Here is a 23,577-nt window from a genome sequence, read left to right on the forward strand (position 1 = left end):
CCCCTGGGTGGGTGTGGGCTGCCCTCTGCCTGGAGCCAGGCCCCAGGCTTTCTGCGCAACGGGCAGACCTATTCCTCCCCCATCCCAGGCCCTAGAGGCCCTCTGGACCCCAGGGCCAAGCTGGCCAACTGCCAGCATGTGCAGAACTTGCTGAGACCAGAGTCCATGGCTTGCTTTTAATCACAAACAGGACATTTCTTTATTCCTTCCAGCATTCTGGGTGCCCTAGGGGCTCAGCTGAGCCGGGACGATGCAGTCACTGCTGGCGGAGCGTTCCTCCCGGGTAGGCTTGCCTGGGTCCAGCACAGGCCCCCCTGCCTGTCAACCGCACTGGCTGGCTGGCCCTGGGCAGTCCTAGAACATTAAAACCACCATCGTGACAGGATGCTCCAGTCCCAGCTGGACCCCATGGATGGCAAGGCAAAGGTGCAGCGCTGCCTCGGGGGGCCAGGCAGGGAGGAGCAAGGCGTACTGCCCACCTGCGGTCCGCGGAGGGGCCACGTGGAGGACAGGCCCTGGAGCCTGAGCGGGCCCAGTGCAGGCGGCCCCTCTGTGGTCCCCACCCACCCAGGGCCCCGTGTGCCGCCCTCATCCGTCCACTCCAGGACCAAGGACCTCCCGCAGCACGTCCACGGAGCTCAGAGACTGCAGTTCCTGCTTCTGCAACATCCTCCTGGGCCCAAGTCTCTGTTCATGAAGACCCACCAGGCTGCTACTTGGTGCTGGCAACCTAGTCACACGGGACCCTACACCTGCCCAAAGGCTCACATTCTGGGTGAGATGCTGGACCCACACAGGTGAACTTCAGGTGTCACAGGGGGGTAGACACCATGAGGACGGCCGGGCACCGGGAAGGGGACGCTGTCTTGTAAGAGCAGGAGAGGGCATCTGAGCAGCGCACTGCCAAGCAGAGAGGCGAATGGAGGAAGGGACAGGCCTTGCAGATGGGAAGAGGACAGGGCCAGGCAGAGGGCCGGTGGCCCCGGGGCACAGGGGGGCCAGCCGCAAGGCAGCAGCGAGGGTGGGGATGTGGAGCCTGGGAGGGGAGAGTAGGGGAGGGGAGGCCCATGTGCCACGCCCAACACCTCACGACAGCACCGCAGCCAGGGTGGGCTGGGGACCCTGGGCACTCACCTGCGGCTCACTGCAGCCGCCGCCGCTTGCGGACGGGCCTCAAGCGCCGTGTCTGCAGCACGTCTGGGTTGTCGGGGCTGTCCGGGCAGGAAGGGGCAGAGCCCTGGCCGGGGTCCGGGGCTCCCTAAAGTCCAGGCAGAGGACAAGAGTGACCCTCCAGCTCGAACGGATGGGCAGCGGGGCAGGGAGGAGCGGGTAGCTCCTCAGGCGTGTCCCCACTGGAGCTGGACGGGAGGTGCTATCTTCCTGGGGCCACACGGGGCTCTGACTTCCTGCTGACCCCTCCTTCACTCGGGGACTCCGATCCCCGCTGAGCAGCCCCCCAAGAGCCAGCCTCCTATACCACGGTCTCCCCAGCTGGGCCAGGGGGCAGGGCCCGAGGGAAGCTGCCCATGCTGCCGGGGACAGCAGGTCTCCTCCCCTCAGTATCCAAGGGCCAGCAGAGCTTGCCCTTTGCTTCAGCCTGGAAGACCCTCTCAACTCCTAAGGCTGTGCCCCTGGGAAGGGAAGTGGGCTAGGCCGAGCTGTGGGGAGTGTGGGGGGCCACAGATCCAGCAGCAAGCCTCGTTGCTGTGGTCACTCCCATGTGGTGGGGATGGGCTGTTCCTGGGGGTTCTCTGGAAGGGTCAACGCACTCAAGGGACCCGAGGGCCCTCTGTGTTCTGAGGGAACCAGGGACTCCTTCCCGTGTCTGTATCCGGGTTCTTGTCTAGAAACAAAAGCGGCACGGCTTCCGCAGCTGGACACCTGGACAGAGCTCCCCAGGGCGCAGGCGGGGCGTGCGTGTGCAGCAGGGGCTGGGACACTGAGGCGGCTACCCGCTGGGGCAGGCCCTCCCCGCCCCCCCATGCTGGCTGTGAGGTTCCCGCTGCCGAGTCTGCAAGCGAAGGGCGGCGTGGCGTGGTCTCTTCCCCCCACCTCCACCCCACTCCGGGCGGGCAAGACACCCGCCAGTGAGGGCCCCGTGGGAAAGGGGCTGAGGGCCCACGACAGCCTACCTGGGTGGGGTCCCCGTCACTGTCGATGAGCTCTGGCTCCTCCGGGTCAAGTTGGTCACTGTCTGTCTCGGGGTCAGGCCCGGTGCTCACCGACAGGGTGGTGGGGACGCCGCGGGGGGACAGGGTGGCCAGGAGCGCTGGCAGGGTGAAGGCGGCCAGGAAGCGCGCCCGCAGCAGCAGGTAGGCCGGGCTGTCGCAGAGCCGCTCGCGCACCCGCCCCAGCGAGGCCTGCAGGGCGCCGGCCGGCCCGCCGGGCGCCAGGACCGCGGCCCCGTGCTCCAAGTCCTTCTTGCGCAGCAGGAGGCTGGACAGCGCCCGCAGGCTGCACAGCATGGGTGGCTGGTAGGCCAGCCGGCTCCCCGGGGTGGGTGCGGTCACCCCTCGCTGCCCCCATAGCCACTCCCGCGCAGCGGCCTCGCTCTCCTGGGAAAGGAGGCTCAAGTCCAGGGCTTCATTCTCCAGCCCCAGCCAGGAGAGCGGGGGCTCCTCCGGGTCCAGAGGCCGGGGCTCCCCAGGCCCTGAGGCAGCCCCTGGGGCCCCGTGCAGAGGCGGTGGGCTGGAGCTAGGGGGCCTGGTCACCGGGTGGTGGGCCAGGGGTGTTTCCTGGGAGGGGGTCGTGGGTGCAGACGTCTCCCCAGCCGCCAGGACCTCCCCAGGGGAGGCGAGTCCCGCAAGGCCACCGGCCTCGGCCACCTCTGTGGGGCTCTTGCTCAAGGACGCCGTCCTGCAGGGAGGCTCTGGCTCCGAGTCTATGCTGGCTGCTGGCGGCCCAGGACGGCTCTGCTCTGGGAACCTGGGGCCCCGGCTGGCTGGGGTCTCAGTGGGCGAGGGCGGCAGGGTCACCGACAGCCGTGTGGGGTCAGGAGCCCCCGTCGGCGTTGGCAGGCTCACCACGGCCTGCAGGGGTACGGGGAGCAGCCCCTGTGCTGTGAGAACCCAGGTGACAGGCAGAGAGCTGCCGGCTGCCGTGGGCGTGCCCAGCGCTGGCATCAGGCTGAGGGACTGGATGGGCAGCTGGACAGGGCTGGGGGCTGCGGGCAGAAAGGGGGGCACTTCGGGCAGGCCCTGCTTCCGGGACGTGGCAGGGGTCTGAGACTGTCCAAGAGCACTCAGCGGGCAGCTCGCAGGAACCAGACCGGGGGCCCTGGAGGTGGCCGGGCCGAGGGCAAAGGCGTGCAGAGTCGGGGCTTGCTCATCCTTGGCTGGCACCCAGGAGCCTGAAGCAGTGGAACTGGTCACCGGAGGGCCTCCAGGCCTGGATAGCATGACGCTGGGGACTGGGGCAGCTGGGGGGGCCAGCGGCTGGAGGACCATGGGCGAGGAGACAAGCACGCGGGCCGGGAGGATGGCGGGGCCCTGCGCGGCCCTCCTGGCTCGGGCCTCCCGCAGACGCTTCTCCCGAAGCAGCTCAGACACCGTCTTGGGCTTGGGCCGGGGTCTGCACGGGGCCGGGGCGGGTGCTGGGGGCATGGACGCTGTGCGGCAGGCCTGCGTCCCTCTGCCCACCTCAGGGTAGGTGCCCTGCTTTGCGGCCCCTTGGGCCGGCACGCTCTGGGTGAGGCAGCCTGCAGGGAGGATAGAACGCACGCTGAGGTGCGTCCAGCAACGGGCCCTGCGTCCCAGAGAAGGGCCCAAGGGGCAAGGGCGGCTGCTAGGGCTGCGTCTGTGCTGAGGGCTGTTGGTCTGCCTGCACATCCCCAGACCCCACCTCGAGGGTGCCCCAAGTCCCCACACTCTGCCCCGTCCAGGGCGGGCCCGGGGGAAGGCCAGCCCCCAATGGCCCTGCGCCTCCAACACCCTCACAGAGACTGCCGGCACTATCACCCTGCCCTTCGCAGTCACCTCCTAGGACCCGGGACCGCTGCCCAATTCTGCTGGTGTGGGGACAGGCGGCTGCCGGCGGGAGAGGCTGTGCCCAATGCCTGGGCCCAGAGGGAGACCCTGCTCCTGGCTGGCTGGTGAAGGCTGACCACTCACACCAGCCAGGCGCCCAAGGTGGGCTTCAGAGACCCCCGCAAGGGGCTGCAACTTAAGAGCCTGGGACAGGCCTAAACACAAACCACCCAGACAAAGGGTGGGGCAGGTGGGCGGTACCTGGGTCGCTGTGGGCACTCGAGGGTTCCTGGAAGAGAAGGCAGAACGGCGTCAGCGCCTCAGGGCAACCCCCACGCCTCCCCACGCCGCCACACACAGGGCTGCCCAGCCCCTTGTCCCGCGACACCATGCCAAGGCATCCTTGGGAGAGCGAGTCGGTGGGGTCAGGGAGAGGCAGGAGGTCCAGTTGCTTAGGAGGGAGGGCATGGGGCTCCAGGCCTGAATGGGGCACCACAGCGCCATGTTTGGTCCTCCGACCAGCATCACTCTTCTGTCATTTCCTCCGGCAGTGACCAGGCTCAGGGACGTGGTCCAAGGACCTGGCCACAGGCACCCGGCTGCCACCCCAGGGGCCAGTGCCCAGGGCAGCAGGCGCCCAACGGCTCCCCACCACACCCCCTGGGGGAGGCAGGGCACCAGGGACAGCCAGGGGGCCAGGCAAGCCTAGGTGCCCGCGGAGCTCTCCACCCCCTGGACTTGCCTCAGGGGCCCTCAGGGTCCCAGGCCTACCCTGGAGACCCCCAGACTCTCCCGGCAATGGGCACAGGCTGCTCTCGGGGCTGGCCCAGCCTCCAGGAACCCGGGAATGCCTCACTGCCCCGCTGGCCGGGAGGGAAGGGTGGCAAGCGCCTGGGGAGCCAGGCACTCACCCTCAGTCCTCACCTGCGGGGGCGGCGGGTCCCAGGCCCCAGCCTGGAGCAGGGCAGGCGGCCAGGCCTTCCTCTCTCGAACCACCTCCACACAGCCAGGCGTGTCAATCTGGAACAGCTGAGGGGTGCAGGGTGCATGGCTGGCACTGCGTGACGGGAGGCTCCCCCGCCCCAAGGCTGTCCGCGGAGGGACTCAGGCCCGCGCTGAGTACAGCGGCTCTCGCAGAGCTGCCCGACACCTGGGGGCCTGGAGACCGTGGCCATGTGGCTCCCGCCCCAGCCTGGACTCGGGTCCTCCAGGCTGCCTGCTGCCCACCTCCCCTGCCCCGGCCCAGCCCCACGGGATGTCCAGGCCCTCCCACATGGGGACAGTGGCAGGGACACGCCGAGGCTGCCCCTCCCTCGTTGTCTCCGCTGCCGAGAGTCACAGGCCTGGGAAGGCCCTCTTTCAAGGATCTACAGCCTTAGAAAGCCTGGACTTGGAGACATGAATCCACCGCAGACTTCAAAACTCCACCAAAAAGTAAAGGACAAGAGAAGGAAGTTGTGCTCAGAGGCTTCTCACCTGAATGAAGAGGGCGAACACTGGGGTGCTGGCCAAGTGGGTGCCCTGCAGCTGTCTCCTGATGCCATCAGCTGAGGGGACACGGGCACATGAACAGGGCCACCCAGACACCACGGCAGTGGCCACGGCACTCGACCACAAAGGGGGTGAGGGCCCCAAGAGCAGGCTGGCAGGCGGTCAGGGATGGACGCTCCTGAGCCCCGAGACTCCCGCCCCCCGGAGCGTACGCCCCCTATGTGGGCGCCTGCGCACTGGGAATGCCAGGGTGAGCCTTGGCCACCACACACTGAGCAGGACGGGGCAGGGGGAGGAGGCAGAACCAAACCCCTGCAGGTCAACACCGAGTGCGCGGGCCCCTGTCCCTCCACCCTCCCAGGCAGGGCAGGTCCCCGGCCCCTGCCTCTCCTCCTCCCAGGACACCGGGCAGTACCTCGACGCGGCCGCACGGCGGGCCTTGGGCGCACGCACAGCAGGTCGACCTCTCCCACCCACGGACTCACGGCCGTCAGCAGCTTGTGCTCCAGGAGCCTCCACTGCAGAGCGTGCCCCTGGCGCTGCTGCATGGTCCTGGCCCATGGTGGCCGCACGCGGGGCCTGGCCTCGTCCCTGCTGCTGCTGCCAGGGCTGGGTCCCGGGGCTGAGCCAGGCCTCTCCTGCTGTGGGAGGAAAAGGCCTCTGGGACGCAGGCTGGGCCCCGCTCTGGGGCTGCCACGTGCCCACCCGTGCTGTCCTCTACTCCCACCGGGTGCCAGAGGGCGGGGGGACGCCCAGGCCGGAAGGGGCAGGGTGAGGAGACAGGCGGGTGGCGGGGGTGGGGTGATCCTGGCAGCCTAGGGCACTGCGGCTGGCACCAGCGGCTGGGCCTGTCCTCAGCATGCGCGGCCCTAGCCCCAGGGGTGCCCTGAACAGCCACCCTGCGAGGCTGGCCACCGTTGGGCGCACATACAGCTCCCTGCCCGGACCCGGCAGTGCCCTGCACAAGGGCTGTGGGGAAAACACCCTCTGCAGTGAGGTGGCCTCAGAGGAGGGTGGTGGGTCCCTAAGGCCATCCAACAGGTCTGCCCTGGGGCGCTGAGGGCCAATAAGGGGGAGGATGCCCTGGCAGGGTCCGGGGTGAGGACTCTGCGCTCTCACAGCTCAAGCCTGGACTCAACTCCTGGCCAGGGAACCAGGATCCCACAGGCTGTGGGAGGGAAAAGAAAAAGAAAAAGCAAGCAAGCTGGGGTGACGGAGGGGGCTGGCCTCCAGGGAGTCAGCCGCTGTCCAGGGCAGCTCTTGCAGAAGCGGCCAGGAGTGGGTGCTGTGACATGCAATGGGGAGGCCTCTGCCACCACTGGGTGCAGCCCCGGCAACCCCCAGGCAGGGGCATGCCGCCCCCTGCACCCACCTTGCCCAGCGGCCCCTCGGAGCTCCAGCGCTGAGCGATGGCTGGGCAGAGGCACCTGATGCTCCTTGGGTTGGTGCTCCGCCTCCTGGAGGCCAGCTGCCCTGCGGGGGCCGGGGCCATGGCCGGGGCCATGTCGGGGCCCTCAGGAGGGCGTGGGCAGCCCCCAGGGCCTGCTCCCCACAGCTCCTCGGGGTTCTGCCGGGCGGGCACCCACAGGTCCATGTCCGGCACAGTGTACGGAGCTGGCGGTGGCTCCGGGCTGCCCGCCGGGGCCTCCTCCGGGGCGTCCTTCGGGGCCGCCTCGGGCTCTGAGTCCTCCCAGCTGCTGTCACTGCTGCTCCCGCTGCTGGGGCTCCAGTGCGCCCTGCGAGGGGCCCGCCGCTGGGCCTGCCGCTGCCGCTGCTGTGGAGGGAGGGCTCCAGTGAGGGAGAACCAGGCCCAGGCTTGGAGCAGGGGCGCCCACAGGGAGCCAGGGGCAGGGGCTGGACGTGCTGGGCTGGACCCTCCCCCGCCTCATGAAGAGGCCAGGTCTCTCTCAGTGCTCGGGCACCTGGAAGCAGAGACACGGAGGCCGGACCAGATGTCGCTCCTTCCTGCCCCCCCCAGCTGCTGTCCCCTCATCCTGCCCGGGGCGGGGACCCCTTCTGGCCGACTTTCAGTAAAGCCTCACCCTGACCATGATCTTCCATTTGCTCAGGCACTGGGAGCCTGACCGATGGGGTAGCTCAGAGGCTATTTTTGCCCAGCGACCTACAAGAGCGAAACAACACGGACGTTACTTCCTGCAGACGGGCTCTGACAACACAGGTTCGAAGCCTCCGCTGCGCAGCGTGCTGGCCGCTCCTCCACAGGCTGCACTGGGTTCCGTCAAAACCCTGACGCTGCTCCCCAGCCCGAGCAGGTGATGACAGGCTGGCATCCGACTCACAGATGACCAACCCCGTGGGGAGGTTCTAGCAAACATACAACTGTGACTAAAGAGCTATCCCTGTTTCTGTAAAATGGCCCTGGAATAGCTGTATGCCCAGGCTTCTAAGGCAGACGTTTCAGATTATCTGGCCTTTTCTTCCACACCGTGAGGGTGGGACGACAAGTCGGGCACTGCTTCTACGGGGCGGTCGGCCCACGTGTGACAGGCCCCTCAAACCTGGCCGTGCGACATCTCAGGGTCTACTCTAAGAAGATGTTATAAACATACCAAGGACAGAGCTACTGAACGCTTAGCCCGTTCCACCTGTGACAGAAAACGAGAAGCAGACGTCCGTCGTCAGAGACCGGGTGAGTAACCCGTGTGCTCCTGCTCAAGAAAGTATGCGTGATTATGGAGGGAAGTCGAGGACACAGGATGCGTACAGACGAAGAGAAATACTGGTGACAGACAAGGTAGCGACACATCGCGAAGTGGAACACAGCTGCTCAATGAAGCAGAAAGACTCGGCTTAAACAAGCCGGCTTCCAGGCGAGCCCCCCGCACAAGGAAGGCCCGGACAGCCGCAGCCCAGCGGCCGCCTCTGGTGATGGGAGATGAGCTATGCTCCTTTCCTTCCTTCCATGCATCTTCACCCTAAATTCCCTGTAATAAACGTGAGTTAGTTTGTAAGACAAACAACTTCCACCACCTGCTGAGCTGATGGACAGAAAATGACGAGGCGGAATGGGGATCCCCTGGTGGTGCGGCGGTCAGGACTCCGCTCGGTGCCAGGGCTCAGTTCCTGGTGGGGGAGCAAAGATTCCACAAGCCACGTGGCAGAGCCAAAACAGACACAGACAAACACGGAGCAGAAGGGCCCATGACTGGGGGGGCAGCCTGGGATGAGAGCAAACCACAGCCTCCAGCTGCAAGCCAGGACCTCAGAGCTGTGAGAAACCCGGACAGCAAGGTGTCCGGAGCTCACTTGAGGGTGCCAAGCGCCCAGAGTGGGAAGACCGCGAGCTCACCTCCGCCCGCTGCCACTCCACAGTTACCACCACGCAGAGAAGACCGGCAGGGCGGGCGTTCGCGGGAGCAGAGGGCTGTGGGAGACAGAGGCTCCACTCTGCACACAGTCTGACGTGAGATCTGAGATGGCGGTTTGGAAGGTGCCTGGGACAGACACGCAGCTGGCCGTGGCCAGCCTCTCGGAGGCGGGAGGCAGCAGGACGCCCCTGGCGTGGAGACACGGGCAGCAGCCACTGCCGGGGGCCGAGCCCACCATGGCGCCACCAGGGCAGGCGGGTGCCCTTCTGGAGCTCTCCCTCTAGCCTCCCAGCCCCAGAGGCACGGCCCTGCCCTCCAGCGGCTGGCAGGAGCCCCGCACCAACCCACCCGCACCCCAGGCGTGCCGGCAACCCCGTAGGAAGTCCGCCCTGCCCTCCAGGAGGCCCAGAGCCACTGCGCCAGGTGCAGCCTCGCAGCCCAGCGAACTGGGACCCAGCCCCGCCCACCAGCACCACCTCAGCAGTCAATCCTGCCAGACACCCCACACGGGGGCACCCCCAGAGCACAGCACTTTGCTGACCAGAGGAGGCTGCTGCTGGGCCCAGAGGATGGCTCCTACACAAGGTCACTTCGCCAAGATTGGAAGACCTAACTGACCTAATGCTGAGAAATAAACGTAGAGAGGATTAGGCAAGATGAAGTTGATGGTAACATGATATATTACGGAATATTACCACCCTGCTTACAATGATGGACAGATCACCTGGACAAAAAAATCAATAAGGAAACACTGCCTTAAATAACACATTAGACCATGTGTTAGATGGAATTAGTAGATATATATAAGCACTTCCCAAGTGCTCCAGAGGTTAAGAGTCCACCTTCCAATGCAGGGAATACGGATTCAATCTTTGGCCTGGGAAGATCCCACATGCTGTGGAGCCACTGAACCTGTGTGCCACAGCTACTGAGCCTGTGCTCTAGAGCCTGGGAGCCGTAACTTCTGAGGTCACGCGCTGCAACTGCCGAGGCCCGAGCCCCACAGCAAGAGAAGCCACCTCAGCGAGGAGCCTGCACGCCGCAACCAGAGAGAAGCCCATGCGGCAACGAAGACCCAGCAAGGCCAAAATAAACACATAGAATGAGTTTAAAAATTAAAAAAAAAATCAATGAAACTAAGTTCTGGTTCTTTGAAAAGATAAACAAAATTGACAAATCTTTAGCCAGACTCATCAAAGAAAATGAAAAGGCCCAAATCAACAAAGTCAGAAATGGAAAGAAGTTACAACCTACGCCACAGAAATGTGAAGGCTCGTACAAGACCATCATGGGCTTCCTGGGTGGCTCAGTGGTAAAGAACCCAACTAAAACACGAGAGGCGGGTTTGACCCCTGGGTCAAGAAGATCCCTTGAAGGTAACGGCAACCCACTCCAGTATTCCTGCCTGGAGAATCCCATGGACAGAGGAGTCTGGTGGGCTACAGTCCATGGGGTGGCAAAGAGCTGAATATGACAGCAACTAAACAATGTAAGATCATTACAAAGCATTGTACTCAAAAAAAAAAAAAAAAAACTAGACAATCCAGATGAAGTGGATAAATGCCTAGAAAAGTACACTCATCTAAGACTGAGTCAGGAAGAAATAAAATCTATGAACAGACTGATTACCAGGAATAAAACTGAATCAGTAATAATAATAAAACTCTATAAACAAACAAAAGTCCAGGACCAGATGGCTGCACAAGTGACTTTTCCAAAACATTTGAAGAGGAGTTAATACACCAGTGTCCATAGCAGTATTATTTACAACAATACGCGGAAGCAACGTAAGTGACCACTGATAGATGAATGAACAAAGAAAAACAAGTAAGATATATTCCACATATACACGATGGAATATTCCTCAGCCATGAAAGAAAAAAAACCTTCCCGTTTGCAACAAGGATGGCCCTAGGTGACGCCAAGTGAAGTCAGTCAGAGAAAGTGTGACCTCACTTATGCATGGAATCTAAAAAACAAAGCACACAGAGCAGACAGAGCGCAGACTCAGATACAGAGCGGACGTGGGTGGTTGCCACGGGGCGGGGCTGGCGTGGGACTGCACAGAGGCGGGGATGAGAGGCACAGACCTCCAGCTACAGAACTGGATCAGCCACGGCATGTGGTACTCAAGGCAAGGAATACGGGCAATAACCTTATGCTAACTCTGTATGGGACTGCTGCTGCTGCTAAGTCGCTTCAGTCGTGTCTGACTCTCAGCGACCCCACGGATTGCAGGCCACCAGGCTCCTCCGTCCATGGGATTTTCCAGGCAAGAGTACCGGAGTGGGGTGCCATTGCCTTCTCCATTGTACGGGACAGGCGGTTACTAGACTTATGATCACTTCATGACAATGCAAATGTTAAAGCCACTATGTGAGAAACTAAAAAATACAAGAACAGAGAAATAAGAACTTACCGACACCGTATTTTTCTATCAATTCAATTAACTTCTCCACCTCTTTAGGATTCCATCGTCCCTTTTTCAAGCTGAAATGTAACCTTCTGATATATCTGAAGGCGACATAAAAACAAAGGGACGTTTTAGAAGCTGAGACGCCCTCCTGCTGTGCTCCTGGCATCTGAGCGGTTTCTAAGCTGACACCCAGAGCACAGGCACCAGAAGAAAAACACAGGCACACTGGACTTGTGCAAAACTAGAAACCTTTGTGCATCAAAGGTCTTTTCAAGGTGAAAAGACAACACACAGATTAGAAGAGGGGGTCTGCAGATCATGTATCTACTGAGACTTGTACCTGGAATATGCCAAGTACCCTAACTCAAGTTTAAAAATGGGTAGAGGAAAGAAATAGCTATTTCTTCAGAGAAGACACACAAATGGCCAAATAACACATGAGAAAGGCGCTCCACACCCTTCAGGAAATGCAAGCCAGAATAGCAGTGAGATTCCACTTCACACCACTAGGGTGGCTTGAATCAAAAAGGAAGTGCGTGCAGGCGAAGACTTGGAAGACAGAGACCCTCCTACTCTGCTGAGGGGGATGTATTTAAGACAGTGAAGCCACTTTGGAAAATGGTCATTCCTCGGAAGGTTAAACAGAATCCCCACACGACCTAATGATTTCACTTGCAGGCAGAGCTGAGAAGAATGAGTATGCACATGCACACAAATGTGTGCTTTCGAGGTTCGGTCACGGTGTGACGCGTGTGAGAACTTCACTCAGTGTTCACATGTCAGAGCCGCACCTTGCTGACCCGCTCATCTGCCGACACTGGGTTCATGCCCTCCTTCCGCTATGCCCAGTGCTGCTGTGAACAGGGGCGGACAAACGTCTGAGTCCCTGATTTCCACTGTTTTGGGTACAGGGTGGAATTGCTAGACAACATGGTGTGCTAAGTCGCTTCAGTCGTGCCTGACTCTGCAACCCCGTGGACTGTAGCCCATCAGGCTCCTCTGTCCGTGGGATTCTCCAGGCAAGAACACTGGAGTGGGTTGCCAGTTCCTTCTCCAGGATAATATAGCAATTCTCTGTTCACCTTTTTAGGAATCCCTGAACTCTTTTCCACAGTGGCTGCCCCGTTTCAACCCCACCAAGAGCGTACAAGGGTTCTGATTTCTCCGCATCCCCTCCAACACTTGTTATTTCCTTTTCACAAAACATGAACCATTCAAAGTGTGTGAAGCGGCATCCTGCTGTGGCTCTGACTTGTGTTTCTATAGTGACTGCGTCACAGTTCTTCACATACTCAACGGCCGTTTACACATCCGTGTTGGAGAAGCATGCCTTCAGGTCCACCATGCGTTCTCTGTTTTCCCCTAAATACTTGTTCATTTCTTTGGCTGAGAAGGGTCTTAGTTGTGGCCTGTAGAATCAAGTTCCCTGACCAGGGAAGGAACCCAGGCCTTCTGCATTGGGAGCATAGACTCTTAGCCATTGGACACCAGGGATGTCCCTCTGGTCCATTCCTGAATTTTTCTTTTTTGGTAGGAAGTAGTGTTTTCTTTGTGGGGTGATCAAAATGCTCTGGAATTATGATGATGGTTACACAGCTCAAGAAATACACCAAACCTGCAGAACTATCTACTTTAAATGAATGGTTTATATGTGAATTATAAAATAAAGCTGTTTAAAACAAGCCCAGGGAAACTGCCACCAGCGGATCCTGAGGGACGTCCAGTGGAGCCCATGCACACGTCTGGCTTCCAAAGAAGCGGCCCTGCTTCCCGAGCGGGTCCATCCGCGTCCTCCACACCCCAAGGCCACACCCTCGTCCCACGCCAGCAGGCCACCCTGAGGAAGTCTCCCTGCCTGTCTGGTGGCCCACCCGGAAGCAGCCCCAGCAAGCCTTCCTTTGCCCAGAGCTGCCCCACTCACCGATCTCGGCACTGGGCATCGCTCCTACCTGGCACCTCTTCCCGGATTTTAAACCAATCTTGCTCCCCATACTTGGCAACTGCTTGCAGCAACTTCTGCAGGAAGACAGAAGCGGAGCCGGTCACAACCTGCCTATCCCAGGCCAGCCCAAACTCCAGGCCCCAGTCCTCAGTCCCACAGAAGTACCGCGTCCTCCTCTGGGGCCCAGAGCCCCTTCTTCAGGCCGGGGTCCAGGCTCTTGGTCCAGCGGTAGATGAGCTGCATGGAGTCCCGCCCCTCCATGTAGTAGACAACTGTAGACAGAGGGGGCTGGTTGGTGCTGAGCTTCCTGGGTCACCCAGAGAGGAGCCACGCTGACCACAGAGAACTGACCGCAGGCGGCCTGGACGACACAGCACCTCCCCCCGCCCCGCCAACTGGGACCAGGGCCTCGCTGGGCGGGCGCGGGACTCACTCCTCCGGTAGGGGATGTGGCTGCCAACGCGCATGGCCTGCACGAGCCGCGTGAGTACGCGGTCCTCCTCCTCCGTCCACTCCTTGCGCTTCAGGGCTGGGTTGTGCTGCTGGTACTGCTGCAGGCACTGGAAGGCGCTGCGGCGTGTCTGTGGGGCCAGAGCAGGGCAGGGGTTAGCGGGCCGCCCCAGGGGATGGTGGAAGGCGCTGTGGTGCGTCTGTAGGCCGAAAGCAGGGCAGGGGGTTACCAGGCCGCTCCGGGGGACGGTGGAGAGCACCCTGACAGCAGGCCCAGGGCCACTAAAGAGGGTCCCCGACATCAGCTCATCAAAGCGTGTCCACAAACATCACAGCACCTCCCTGACATGACAGCACAATCACCGCAAGTGCAGATTCCCAGGGGAGGCCCCCCGCTCGGCCAGGTCTGCGGCAAAGGCGCCCTGCGCTACAGGCTGGGCCGCGGCCCTGACCGCGGCCAGAGGCAGTCTCTGAAGGCCCCATCAGGGGCGGCTGAGAGGTGCAGGTGTTGGGACGGGGTGCTGGAGAGCCCTGGGGTGGCGCCTATGTCCAGGGACGCCCTCTCAAGGAGAGCTCTGAGGTGAAGGACCCCAGCTTCCGGCTGCACTGCAGCCCAGCACGGAGCCCCCGGGGCCCGCTGTAAACGTTTGTGGGCCAATCCGCCCCTCGCTCATCTGTGGAAAAGGGGTTTTCCATGAGCCCCCTGTGGTGACATGAAGTGTCTTCTCTCCCAGAGCAAGCTCTCTGGTTACAAAGCACAAGGGTTGGTGATGTCTTTTGAGACATCAAAAGTACGATCTGTAAAGAATTCCTAAGCTGGACTTCACTGAAGTTACAAAGACAATGGCAAAAGAATTAGAAGACAATTCACAGACTGGGAGAAGATACCTGCAAAAGACACACCCAATATGGACGGTTACTTGAATCACGTGAAGAACACTTACAACTCCACGTCACAGTGCGAACAACTCGACCACAAACTGGGCCGAGACCTTAACAGACACCTCACCAAAGGCGACATATGGAAGGCAAATAGGCGCGTGGGGGAAGTGCCCTCTCACAAGTCGTCCAGGAAAACGCAGATTAACCCGAGATCCTACAAGAGCCGCAAGATACAGAACCCTAACGCAGCAGCCAGGGGTGGGAGCGCAGAACGGCGCAGCCATTTCAGAGACAGCCTGCTGGCTTCTCACAAAGCTAAACACGTCTGTACCGTGTGATCCAGCAGTTGTGCTCCTAGGTATTTATCCAAAGGGATGAAAACATCCCTCCACCCAAAAACCTGCACGTGGATGTTAACGGCAGTTTTACCCATAATTGACAAGCCCTGTAAGCGCATCCAGGATGCCCTTTGGTAGGTGAATGGAAAACTCTCCTCCATCTAGGCAATGGAATATCAATTGGTGTGAACGAGAAGACAACCATCAAACCATGAAAAGACATGGAGGAACCTTAAATGCATATTGATGAGAACCATGACAAAGTGTAGATCTATCCCTAGTAAAAAAGAAAAAAAAAAAGCTACATCTGGTGAGTGATGCTTGTAACAGGCAAGGCTGTGCATGTGTGGAGGCAGAGGGTGTGTGAGAAAGCCCTGTGCCTTCCTCTCAGGCTTTGTTGTGAACCTAAAACATCTTTAAAAAAAACAAAACAGCCTTGGGAATTCCTCGGCTGTCCAGTGGTTAAGATGTCACGCTTCCACTGGAGGGAGCATGGGTTTGATCCCTAGTCAGGGAACTAAGATCCCACAAGCCTCGTGGCGCAGCCAAAACAAAACAAAAAAACAGTCTTAAAAATAACTGGGCTTTCCTGGTGGTTCAGTGGTAAAGAATCCGCCCGTCAATGCAGGAGACACGGGTTCGATCCCTGATCTGGGGAGATCCCACATGCCTCGGAGCAGTGAAGCCCGTGTGCTACAACCGCTGAAGCCCTCGTACCCCACAGCCCGTCTCTGCAGCAAGAGACACTCGAGAAAGTGCACACGCGGTGAGGAAGACCCGACACAGCCAAAGTCGAATGAACAAATCAAAGAGAAACGCTGCGGGAGCACCTCCCTGGGGGTCCAGTCGTCAGGACTCCTCATATAAAGTGACTTTTAAAAGCGCTATTCACCCAGTGAGTCAGCGCATGCGCACCAGGCCGCACAGCATCTAGATGCAGTCGCAGACCATCAGGGACAAAGGACAGAGGGACTTGTTTTGCGCTGTTACGCCGGGTTCCAGCCTAGTCGCATGAACACAACTGCTTCGGAGCAGAATTCATGGATGTAACAAACTCGACTTAACAGACTTTCACAGACTCCTAGACTCAGGACAGGGGACATACTTTCGTTTTTAAATGGCTTTGCTAAGTTTAGCTGAGTTTGTTGCAACCATGCACTTGGTCACAAAAGTGATAAATTAAAAAAAAGTGATTTCAGGGACTTCCTTGGCAGTCCGGTGGTTAAGACTCCATACTTCCACTGCAGAGGGTGCAGGTCTGACCCCCGGCTGGGGAGCTAAGATGCTGTGTGCCATGTGAAGTGGCCAAAAAAATAAAACAAGAATAAATTTAAAAACTGCCATAAAATTCAAACTAAAGAATAAAACGGTTTCTAAGAAACCTCACTGTTTAAAAATGATACAGCATACTTCTACATAACTTAAGACAATGAAACCTATACTCACTCCAAAACCAATAAAAAGGAGATGTTTTGTACCATGCTGTTCTCAGAAAACTGGACCTTAAACACCATCTTCACTAAAGAGAGGTGAGAGTGAGAACTCAGTCCCTGCCTTAGAAGACGAGAAATAACAAAACCCAAAGGAACCGGGTAGTCTTCCCAGACCACCAGAGCACACTCCAGAGCAGGAGGCGAGGCTTGGGAAGGGGACTGAGCGGGCGGAACACCGAGGCTGCTCTGGGGCATCGCAGGAGGTGGTGTGGTCCGAGCAGCCTGTGACCTCCTCCAGCCGCCCTCCCGAGTGGCCAGAGCAGACCCTCTGGCAGCTCCAAGGGCGGGCCCTGGCCGCGGTGTGACCCTCACCCCCAGCTCCTCGGCGATCCTCTGCCAGTCCAGGTGGCCGTGCTTGGCCGCGACGGCCTTCAGCTGGGCCACCTCCTGCTCGCTCCACTCCTGCTTGTTGATGCTCGGGTGCTCGTAGTTCTGCCAGAACTTGCGAATCTCCTCCGTGCTGCGGCCTCCCTCGAACTGTAGGGAGACAGACAGACAGACAGACTTGTCCATGTGGCCGAGCCGCGGAGAGTGGGGTCTCTGTCCAGGCTGCCGGGAAGTGCCAGTGGGGAGGCCCCCAAAGCAATCCACGCTGCTGGACGTGCGTGTGACCAGAGGGAGCCCCGGCAGGCCTAGTTGCTCATGCAAATCGTGGCCTCAATGACCAGTGCTGGCCCCGCCCTGGCCGCTGGGACTCACATTGACGTTGGAGATCTTGTCCCAGTCATGGCCGTCCAGCCTGTCGCCTAGCAGGGCCTCCTCCGGGAGCTGACTGCAGAGAGGGTGGGGACACGGGGTCATGCTGGCCCTCAGCTCCCCGTGGACCACGCCCGCCCCAGCAAGGTCGCTCACTTGATGTCCTGCACCTCCTTCTCCGCCTCCCTGGCCTGCTTCTCCAGGACCTGCCTCTCCAGCTCGCTCGCGGCCCTGTTCTGCTTCTTCTGCAAGTACTCCAGCCTGTAAGGCAGCGAGAGGCGCCTGTGGGACCGGCGGCGATGCTGTGTCCCGCGGCCGGCCGCCTGGCTATTGCACGGATCTGGGCAGGAGCCTGCAGAGCTGGTCAGCTGCCAGCACACCACGTGGCACAGCTGTGGGGAGCACAGGCTCCAAAGGCCGACCCTCCCCCGCACACAAACCCCCAAAAAAAGCAGCGGCCCTGCGTGAGGTGTCCTGACAGGCATGGCAGGCAGCAGACACGGCAGTGCTGACACAGGAGACACTCCTGGCACCCAGCACGTCGCCCGATCCCCGGATGTGCTGGCCCTCAGGGACAACCGCCTCCAGGACGAGCCGAGCTGCACCCGAGGCATGACCCCACTGCCCCCAACAAGCCCAGACCCACGCAAGCCAAGAGGTGGCCCTGGGGACCCCTGGCCGGACCCCAGGTGCTGAGGTGTGGTCGGGAGACCCCACCCTGTCAGCACACGTGGAACACCCATCTTGCCAACAGTCCTCTTTCTAAGCCCAGGCTGACGACTCACAGGAAAGACAGGCCAGCCCTCACACGCCCCACCTGAGGGAGAGGCCAGGAGCAGTGCCGCTCCCGCTGCAGGGGAGGGATGCTGGCAGGGCAGCGGGCGCGGCCACCAGGGCCTCTGGCCATGGAGCTGCCAGCCTGCCTGGCCTTGCCCCAGGGCAGGGAGCCTCCGGACTCACTTGAGCAACTTGGGCTGGAGCAGCCGCTGCAGACGGTCACTCACCACCGACTTCCTGAGCAGGACCCTTTCCCAGGTCTTCCCTGCAGAGACAAGATCGCGGACAGGGGTAACTCAGGGTCACACCCCGTTAGCAACACCCCCCCAGCCCACCCCATCCAGCCCGTGGCAAGGAAGTGAACGAGCTGAAGGAGGCCACCCGGGACTTGCCCCCAGCACACAGCCCAGGGCAGGCACGAGGCGGGAGAGGATGGAGCAAGCCCGGGGGAGGCCCGGTCTGTCCCTCACAACACGACCCGTGACCAGACTCGGTGGGGAAGGGCAGGCCCTCAGGTGACCGGGCCAGCAGTCGGGGCGGACTCCTGGGGCGGGGCGGGACAGGCAGCTGCCGGCTGGGCCGCGGCTCATACACTTGGTCACCAGGAGCTCCTCGAAAGCCTTGATGCCCTGGGCAGCCTTCTCGCGCGTGTCCTCGTTGGCAGGAGGCCCCTGTTGGAGAACACTGGGTCACGCTGTGGGCAAAGCCAGGTGTGCCCCCCGCCGGGTCTCGGGACACTGTCCCCCAGTGTGTGTGGACGCCTGGGCCTAGAGCACAGCATGAGGACTGGCTCTGGACACCACCTGCTGGCACGGGGCTGCCCCCACGCGGACGACTCGGTGCCGCCTGTCCGCTGGGTGAGGCCACCTGCTACATCCCAGGGACGCAGCCCTGACGTTCCCTCCTGGAGCCGGCAGGGTTTCAGTTCAGCGAAGCTGGGGAACGCTCTCCTAAGAATTCTAGAAACTTCCAACGCCCACAGCAGGGTGTGGGGACACGAGCAGACTGCGGGCCACTCACCACTCCCGTGACCCTGTCCCTGAAGTAGGGCTTCATGAAGTGTCCGAGGTATAGGTTTGGGGGCGGGCTCCTGCCGTCCTTCACCTTGGGGCCCCTGACACCTTCGAGGTCGCCCATGATTTCCTCCTGCAGCAGACACAGGGGGCCACCAGTGAGTCAGCCAGCAGGGGCTCCCCTGGAGGAGGGGACCCAGGGCCCTGGCCCCCGAGGCCAGGAGGTGGCGCCTCCCGGGCCAGGCCCGCCTGACCTGCTGCTCCCGGTTCTGGGCCAGGAGCAGGCTGACCTCCGCCAGCTTCTCCCGGACCACCTCCTGATAGACCATGTTCAGCTGCAGGCAGGTCTCTGGGTCTTCAGGGAGCGCCTTCTCCTTGGGGTCGTCCTCGTCGTTGCTGGCCTCACCCCACCTCTCTTCCTCCTGCAGACAAGCAGAAAACTGCAGGTGAGGGACACTCGCACAGCTGCAGGGCCCCAGGTGAGCTGCGTTCTGGCCGCTGGGTCAGTGTGACGCCACCCTGACCATGGACCACATAGCGCCTGGACACGTCCCCTAGTTTACAATGATCCCATTTAGATGGGAAGTGGGAGAGAGGTTCAAGAGGGGGGAACACGTGTATACGTATGGCTGATTCATGCTGATGTGTAGCAGAAACCAACACTATATTGTAACACAATTACCCTTCAGTCAAAAACGAATAAGTTTAAACAACAACAAAAAAAATGACGATTAAAAAAAAAACAATTTACAGGCCATCTCTAAGAGTACACCTCAGGTGAAACACTGAGGAAATGACCAATTTTCACTGTCGATAGTAAAAACTCCCGTAAAACTTGGACTCACTGTACAACAGGTTTGCTGGCAGACGCGGTGAGTAGGAACATGGGCCCCGCAGTGCTGGCGAGACTGAAACCAGAGCTGACCCAAACGTCCACCCCAAGGTGGCGAGTCTAACGGCTACGGAATTACGGTAAAGCCCTGTCAGGAGGCCCCTCGGCTATCACAGACAGGAAGCAGTTCCGTGTGTATTGACTCAGTGGAAAAACAAAGACCAGTTATAAGAATTTCCCAAATTAACAGAAAAACCCAAGATAAACAAACGACAGGCACTCAGGGGCAGACCCGAGTGCGTCCTCTGCCTCCAGCTGCTGTTCTAGGGTCTGCCGCGTGTGCACCGACCGGGCTGTCACTGCCCCCGAGGCTCAGAGAGGTGACCACGGGGCAGGACCAGGCAGCACACTCAGCCTCCCCGAGTCATGTCCAGCTGAGGTCAGTCTGGCAGGAGCTAAGAGCAGGCGACAGGCGTGAACGCCCAGCTGTGATGACGGTATCTCCAGGGACATGTGTACTTCTGATGACACCCCTTTTCTCTTGACTGACAACACCCATGGTACTTTAATAACGCAGAAGAGCCAAGATGAGTTCAAAGCATGCCCCTTCCCCAGACCCACTGGAAGGGTGGTGTGCCCACTTCAGCAGGCACGGCCACCTCAGGCCACAGGTTACCGACAGCAGTGGGCCAGCGGCGTCTGAGTCCGAGTCCTCGTCGGGCAGTGAATCTGCAGGAATGCAAGCACACGGTGTCGGTGCCCAGCGCTGGACACAGCTGCTGGGGATAGATCCCACAGCTGCTGAGACCAACCGGCCAGGGCAGCCTCAGACCGGGGGATGCTGAAGTGAGGTGGTCCACAGGGGACAAAAGGCCTGGGTGGGACGCGTGCTGCGTGGACCTCCCGTCCCCGCCGCCTATGCCCGGGGGGGAGCTGAGCATGGCCCTCTGTGTGCAGTGGGCACTGGGCTGAGGGCAGGATCAGCCAGAAAGATGAGATATCAGCATAACATGGGGTTTTCCGAAGCATAGAGAGAACAGGAACCGCAGGGACAACCAGGGCAGATGTCACGTGAGGCAGCTCTGTCCTGGGGGGACTGGAGCTGGCCAGACGGGGAGAAGGGACAGGCACAGAGGCCCAGTTCCAGGTGAGAAAAGGCCCGTGGAGCTGGGAACCGTGAGAGGCTCAGCCTTAGGGCTGCACCTAAGCTTGAGCGGGGGGAGGCTGGGGCCCTAGAGGGCTCGGTCTCTGCAGGCAGGCCTCAGGCCAGAGCTGATGGGAAGGACACTTGGGGCCCGGGAAGCACATGGGGCGGGCAGAAGGGGAGCCCTGGCAGCAGGGGCCTCAGACAGAGGGCAGCCTCCCAAACACCAGGAAGAGATCCAAGGGGTCTCAGCTATGGCTGGCTGTTCAAGCCGGGGGGCGGCCAACAAGCTGAGGCCAGGAGCCTTCTGACACCTGAGAAGGAGAGCAGGGCCCCCCTCCCAGGACAGCCTGTGGCACCAAGGGGCAGGGGCTAATGTGGGAGCGTGGTGACTCTGCCCAGCGGACTGAAGACCCAGCGGCGTGACGCACTGAGGCTGACCGTGGTCTAAGGGCAGACACGGCCGCTCTGACTGAGAAGCGTGGGTGCTGACCTGCATCCGAATCCGAGTCAAGACTGGACTCCGAGACATCCACGCTGAGGCTCGAGCAGCAGGGTTCCAAGATCCTCTCCAGCTGCTGGATTTCCCTGGAGATCCTTTCTCTCTCAGCATCCACGTCCATGATGCCCCGCCTGCAACACATCCTGAGATGTCAGAAACCCAGAGCACGTGGGAACCCCGACTGCCCCTCGGATGCTCAGCCTTGCGGGGGACGGTGGAAGCCTGACCAAAGCAGGCACTGGGCTCCGAGAGGCCCAGGTGTGACAACGGTATCTCTGGGGAGCCTTGGGCCTACCTGGCACCCCCAGGGCCCTGTGAACTGCTCTTTGCCTTGTCAGCCACGCTGAGGCTGCAACCAGTACCGGGGGGTGGGGGTGGGGGATAGTGATGGATAACACCACCACCTGGCTGCCTGCTCTGTCTTCCCACCAGGGAACCATGAGTGAATTGCTTACCCAGTGCATCAAAAGGAGAGCGCGGTGGCAAAGTCACTAGAAGACAAGGATGAGGCCCATGACCCCGAGGTGCAGCCGCTCGCCCCCCCAGCACAGAGCTGGTCACACAGGGCATCAGGCACCAGACAAAATACACACCCACCAGCTGGCAGGGTTCAAAGCCTCGGGAGGAAGCCCCCTCCGAGAGGGCAGGGCCTGCTGAAGCCCCAGCATCTAGCACAGCACCTGGCTTTCGGGACTGAGCCTTAACAAGCCTCCGAGAAAGTAACAGTGACCTCTTTTTCTTCGGGAACAACAGTCTGGGACGTCTAATAAGGGAGTGGGAGAATAAACTGGCGGCAGCGGAAACGTCAGGGAAACACAAGCACAGACTCAGAGGTCAAAACACGCAGAAGCCCCTTCCCACCGTGGCCAACTCCCCCCAACTCTCGCCCCCCGGTGCAGGCGATCGGAGGCCTCCACTGCGACAAACAGGGCCGCCGCCGCCACCGGGAGCGCCCCCAGCTCGCGGGCGGCTGGAACGAGGCTTCCAGGACGGGCGGCGGAGCCCGGCCTCTGGGCCGGCGCGCCCGCGACGGGAACCCTGCGATGACAAGCCCCTGCGCGGATCCCGCTCCCCAGCCGGCCAACATCCCGTCCCTCGCCGCTCCTCCCCCGCCGCCCCCGGGCCCTCCCCGGTCGCTTCTCCTCCCGACCCTCCCCCGTCCGCTCCTCACCTGGACTCGAAGCCGGCCCCTCAGCCTCCACGCACACGCTTCTGGAAGCCGCACGATTACGTCGCCGCGAGCCGGAAGTCCCGCCTTCACGGCCGCGGCGGAAACGCAATGCACGTCGGGACCGGGCTCTCGCGGCGGGCCGGTGGTGCCCCCGCGCGGCCAACCTTGGGACTGGGCGCATCCGAGGGCACTCGGCTGAGGCACCCGGAGGTCGGATCTCCTGCAGCCGCCCTCGAGCCTGTCTGTGCTGGTTCTCTGTGAGTTGTCCCCAGGGTTTTGCTAGAGGAGCCGAGGAGAAAACCCGCCGAGTGCTCAGGGCTGTCCTGGCCATGGCCACGTGGGGGAGGCCAATTTGCCTCTCCGCGGCCAGGGTCCCGGGATGGGTGGGAGCCCGCGCCCCTCGAGCGAGCCAGCGATGGGGCTGCAGAGCTGTCGGTGCATCCCTGCTCACCCAGCACCCGCGTGATAGCCCAGGACCGGACCCCACGGAGTTCAGACCCACAGGCAGAGATGCCTGGTCAACAAAGTCAAGCCAGTGTGACTTGTCATCTTAAGTTTTCTTTTACTGTGGAACACTTGAAGCTGCCCTACCTCTTGCCCAGTCAGCTTGGCCTGTGGGCCGGTAGGTAAAGGGAACTTGAAGATGGTGATCTGGTGCCCTCTATGCAGGGCTGTGCGGAGAGCCATCCATGCCCTCACGTGTACCCACGTTACAGACCCTCTCAACACTCTCCCGCTAGACTACCAGGTCTCAAGTCTGCTCTGAACACTGACCTGGGAGCCCACTTCTCACCAATGGGCAGGAGCAGGAGGTGGTGAGTGGGGTAAGATATAGGTCAGAGGGAGCCAGAGGGGGCCCTGTATCTAGGGCCAGAAGCCCTTAGACTTCTGAGCTAAGATCAGAGGGCCTAGCAATTTGAACATCTTGGACATACGACTACGTGACAGCAAATGCTCCAACACCAGACTCCAGTGTGTCCCACTCGGGACATAGAGCCCTGCTCTGCCTGCAGGTGTCCACAGCGCTTGGTCACTGTGGCCAGGCCCAGCAGCAGTTGTGGGCAAAGCCTAACCCCACAAGCTTCATTATCAGCACAAACCACCTGTTAGAACAAGGGTAACTGTGATTCTCAAAC

At 60.9% G+C, this 23,577-nt stretch overlaps 1 protein-coding gene and 1 long non-coding RNA gene across 7 annotated transcripts; one reads left to right on the plus strand and one right to left on the minus strand.

Moving 5' to 3' along the window:
• Positions 1–170: 170 nt before the first annotated feature.
• SNAPC4 (small nuclear RNA activating complex polypeptide 4) lies at positions 171–22,542 on the minus strand. Of its 6 annotated transcripts, XM_070455351.1 has the most exons (24): positions 22,442–22,498; positions 21,726–21,761; positions 21,262–21,401; positions 20,301–20,353; positions 19,047–19,214; positions 18,800–18,925; positions 18,372–18,450; positions 17,963–18,044; positions 17,159–17,263; positions 17,006–17,078; positions 16,619–16,783; positions 13,577–13,724; positions 13,309–13,415; positions 13,123–13,217; positions 11,205–11,299; positions 7,499–7,578; positions 6,829–7,230; positions 5,872–6,097; positions 5,442–5,512; positions 4,890–4,994; positions 4,227–4,254; positions 2,133–3,697; positions 1,135–1,258; positions 171–354 (listed from the first exon to the last, which is right to left on the minus strand). In XM_070455351.1, exons 3-23 carry the CDS (start codon positions 21,389–21,391, stop codon positions 1,142–1,144), a joined length of 4,020 nt encoding a protein of 1,339 aa, XP_070311452.1. In that variant the 5' UTR covers positions 21,392–21,401; positions 21,726–21,761; positions 22,442–22,498; the 3' UTR covers positions 171–354; positions 1,135–1,141. The 6 variants fall into 6 exon arrangements, with proteins under 6 accessions (XP_070311452.1, XP_070311441.1, XP_070311463.1 ...); XM_070455340.1 differs by lacking the exon at positions 21,726–21,761 and having other exon boundaries at positions 22,442–22,542; XM_070455362.1 differs by lacking the exon at positions 22,442–22,498 and having other exon boundaries at positions 19,083–19,214; positions 21,262–22,369.
• Positions 572–7,870, plus strand: LOC139031210 (uncharacterized). The gene is made up of 2 exons (XR_011483617.1): positions 572–797; positions 7,526–7,870. It is a non-coding gene; the product is annotated as an uncharacterized lncRNA (long non-coding RNA).
• Positions 22,543–23,577: the final 1,035 nt, after the last annotated feature.

The sequence above is a fragment of the Odocoileus virginianus genome, chromosome 2, assembly GCF_023699985.2.
Source record: "Odocoileus virginianus isolate 20LAN1187 ecotype Illinois chromosome 2, Ovbor_1.2, whole genome shotgun sequence".
NCBI classification, from domain to species: Eukaryota; Metazoa; Chordata; class Mammalia; order Artiodactyla; family Cervidae; genus Odocoileus; species Odocoileus virginianus.

Coding starts and splice junctions, on each gene's coding strand:
- SNAPC4 (XM_070455322.1), bottom strand. CDS start 21,412: ATGTGTTGCAGGCGGGGCATCATGGACGTGGATGCTGAGAGAGAAAGG. Junction 11,300..13,122: donor GATGCCCAGTGCCGAGATCG/GTGAGTGGGGCA, acceptor TGTCGCCTTCAG/ATATATCAGAAGGTTACATT. Junction 6,098..6,828: donor CCGAGGGGCCGCTGGGCAAG/GTGGGTGCAGGG, acceptor TTCCTCCCACAG/CAGGAGAGGCCTGGCTCAGC.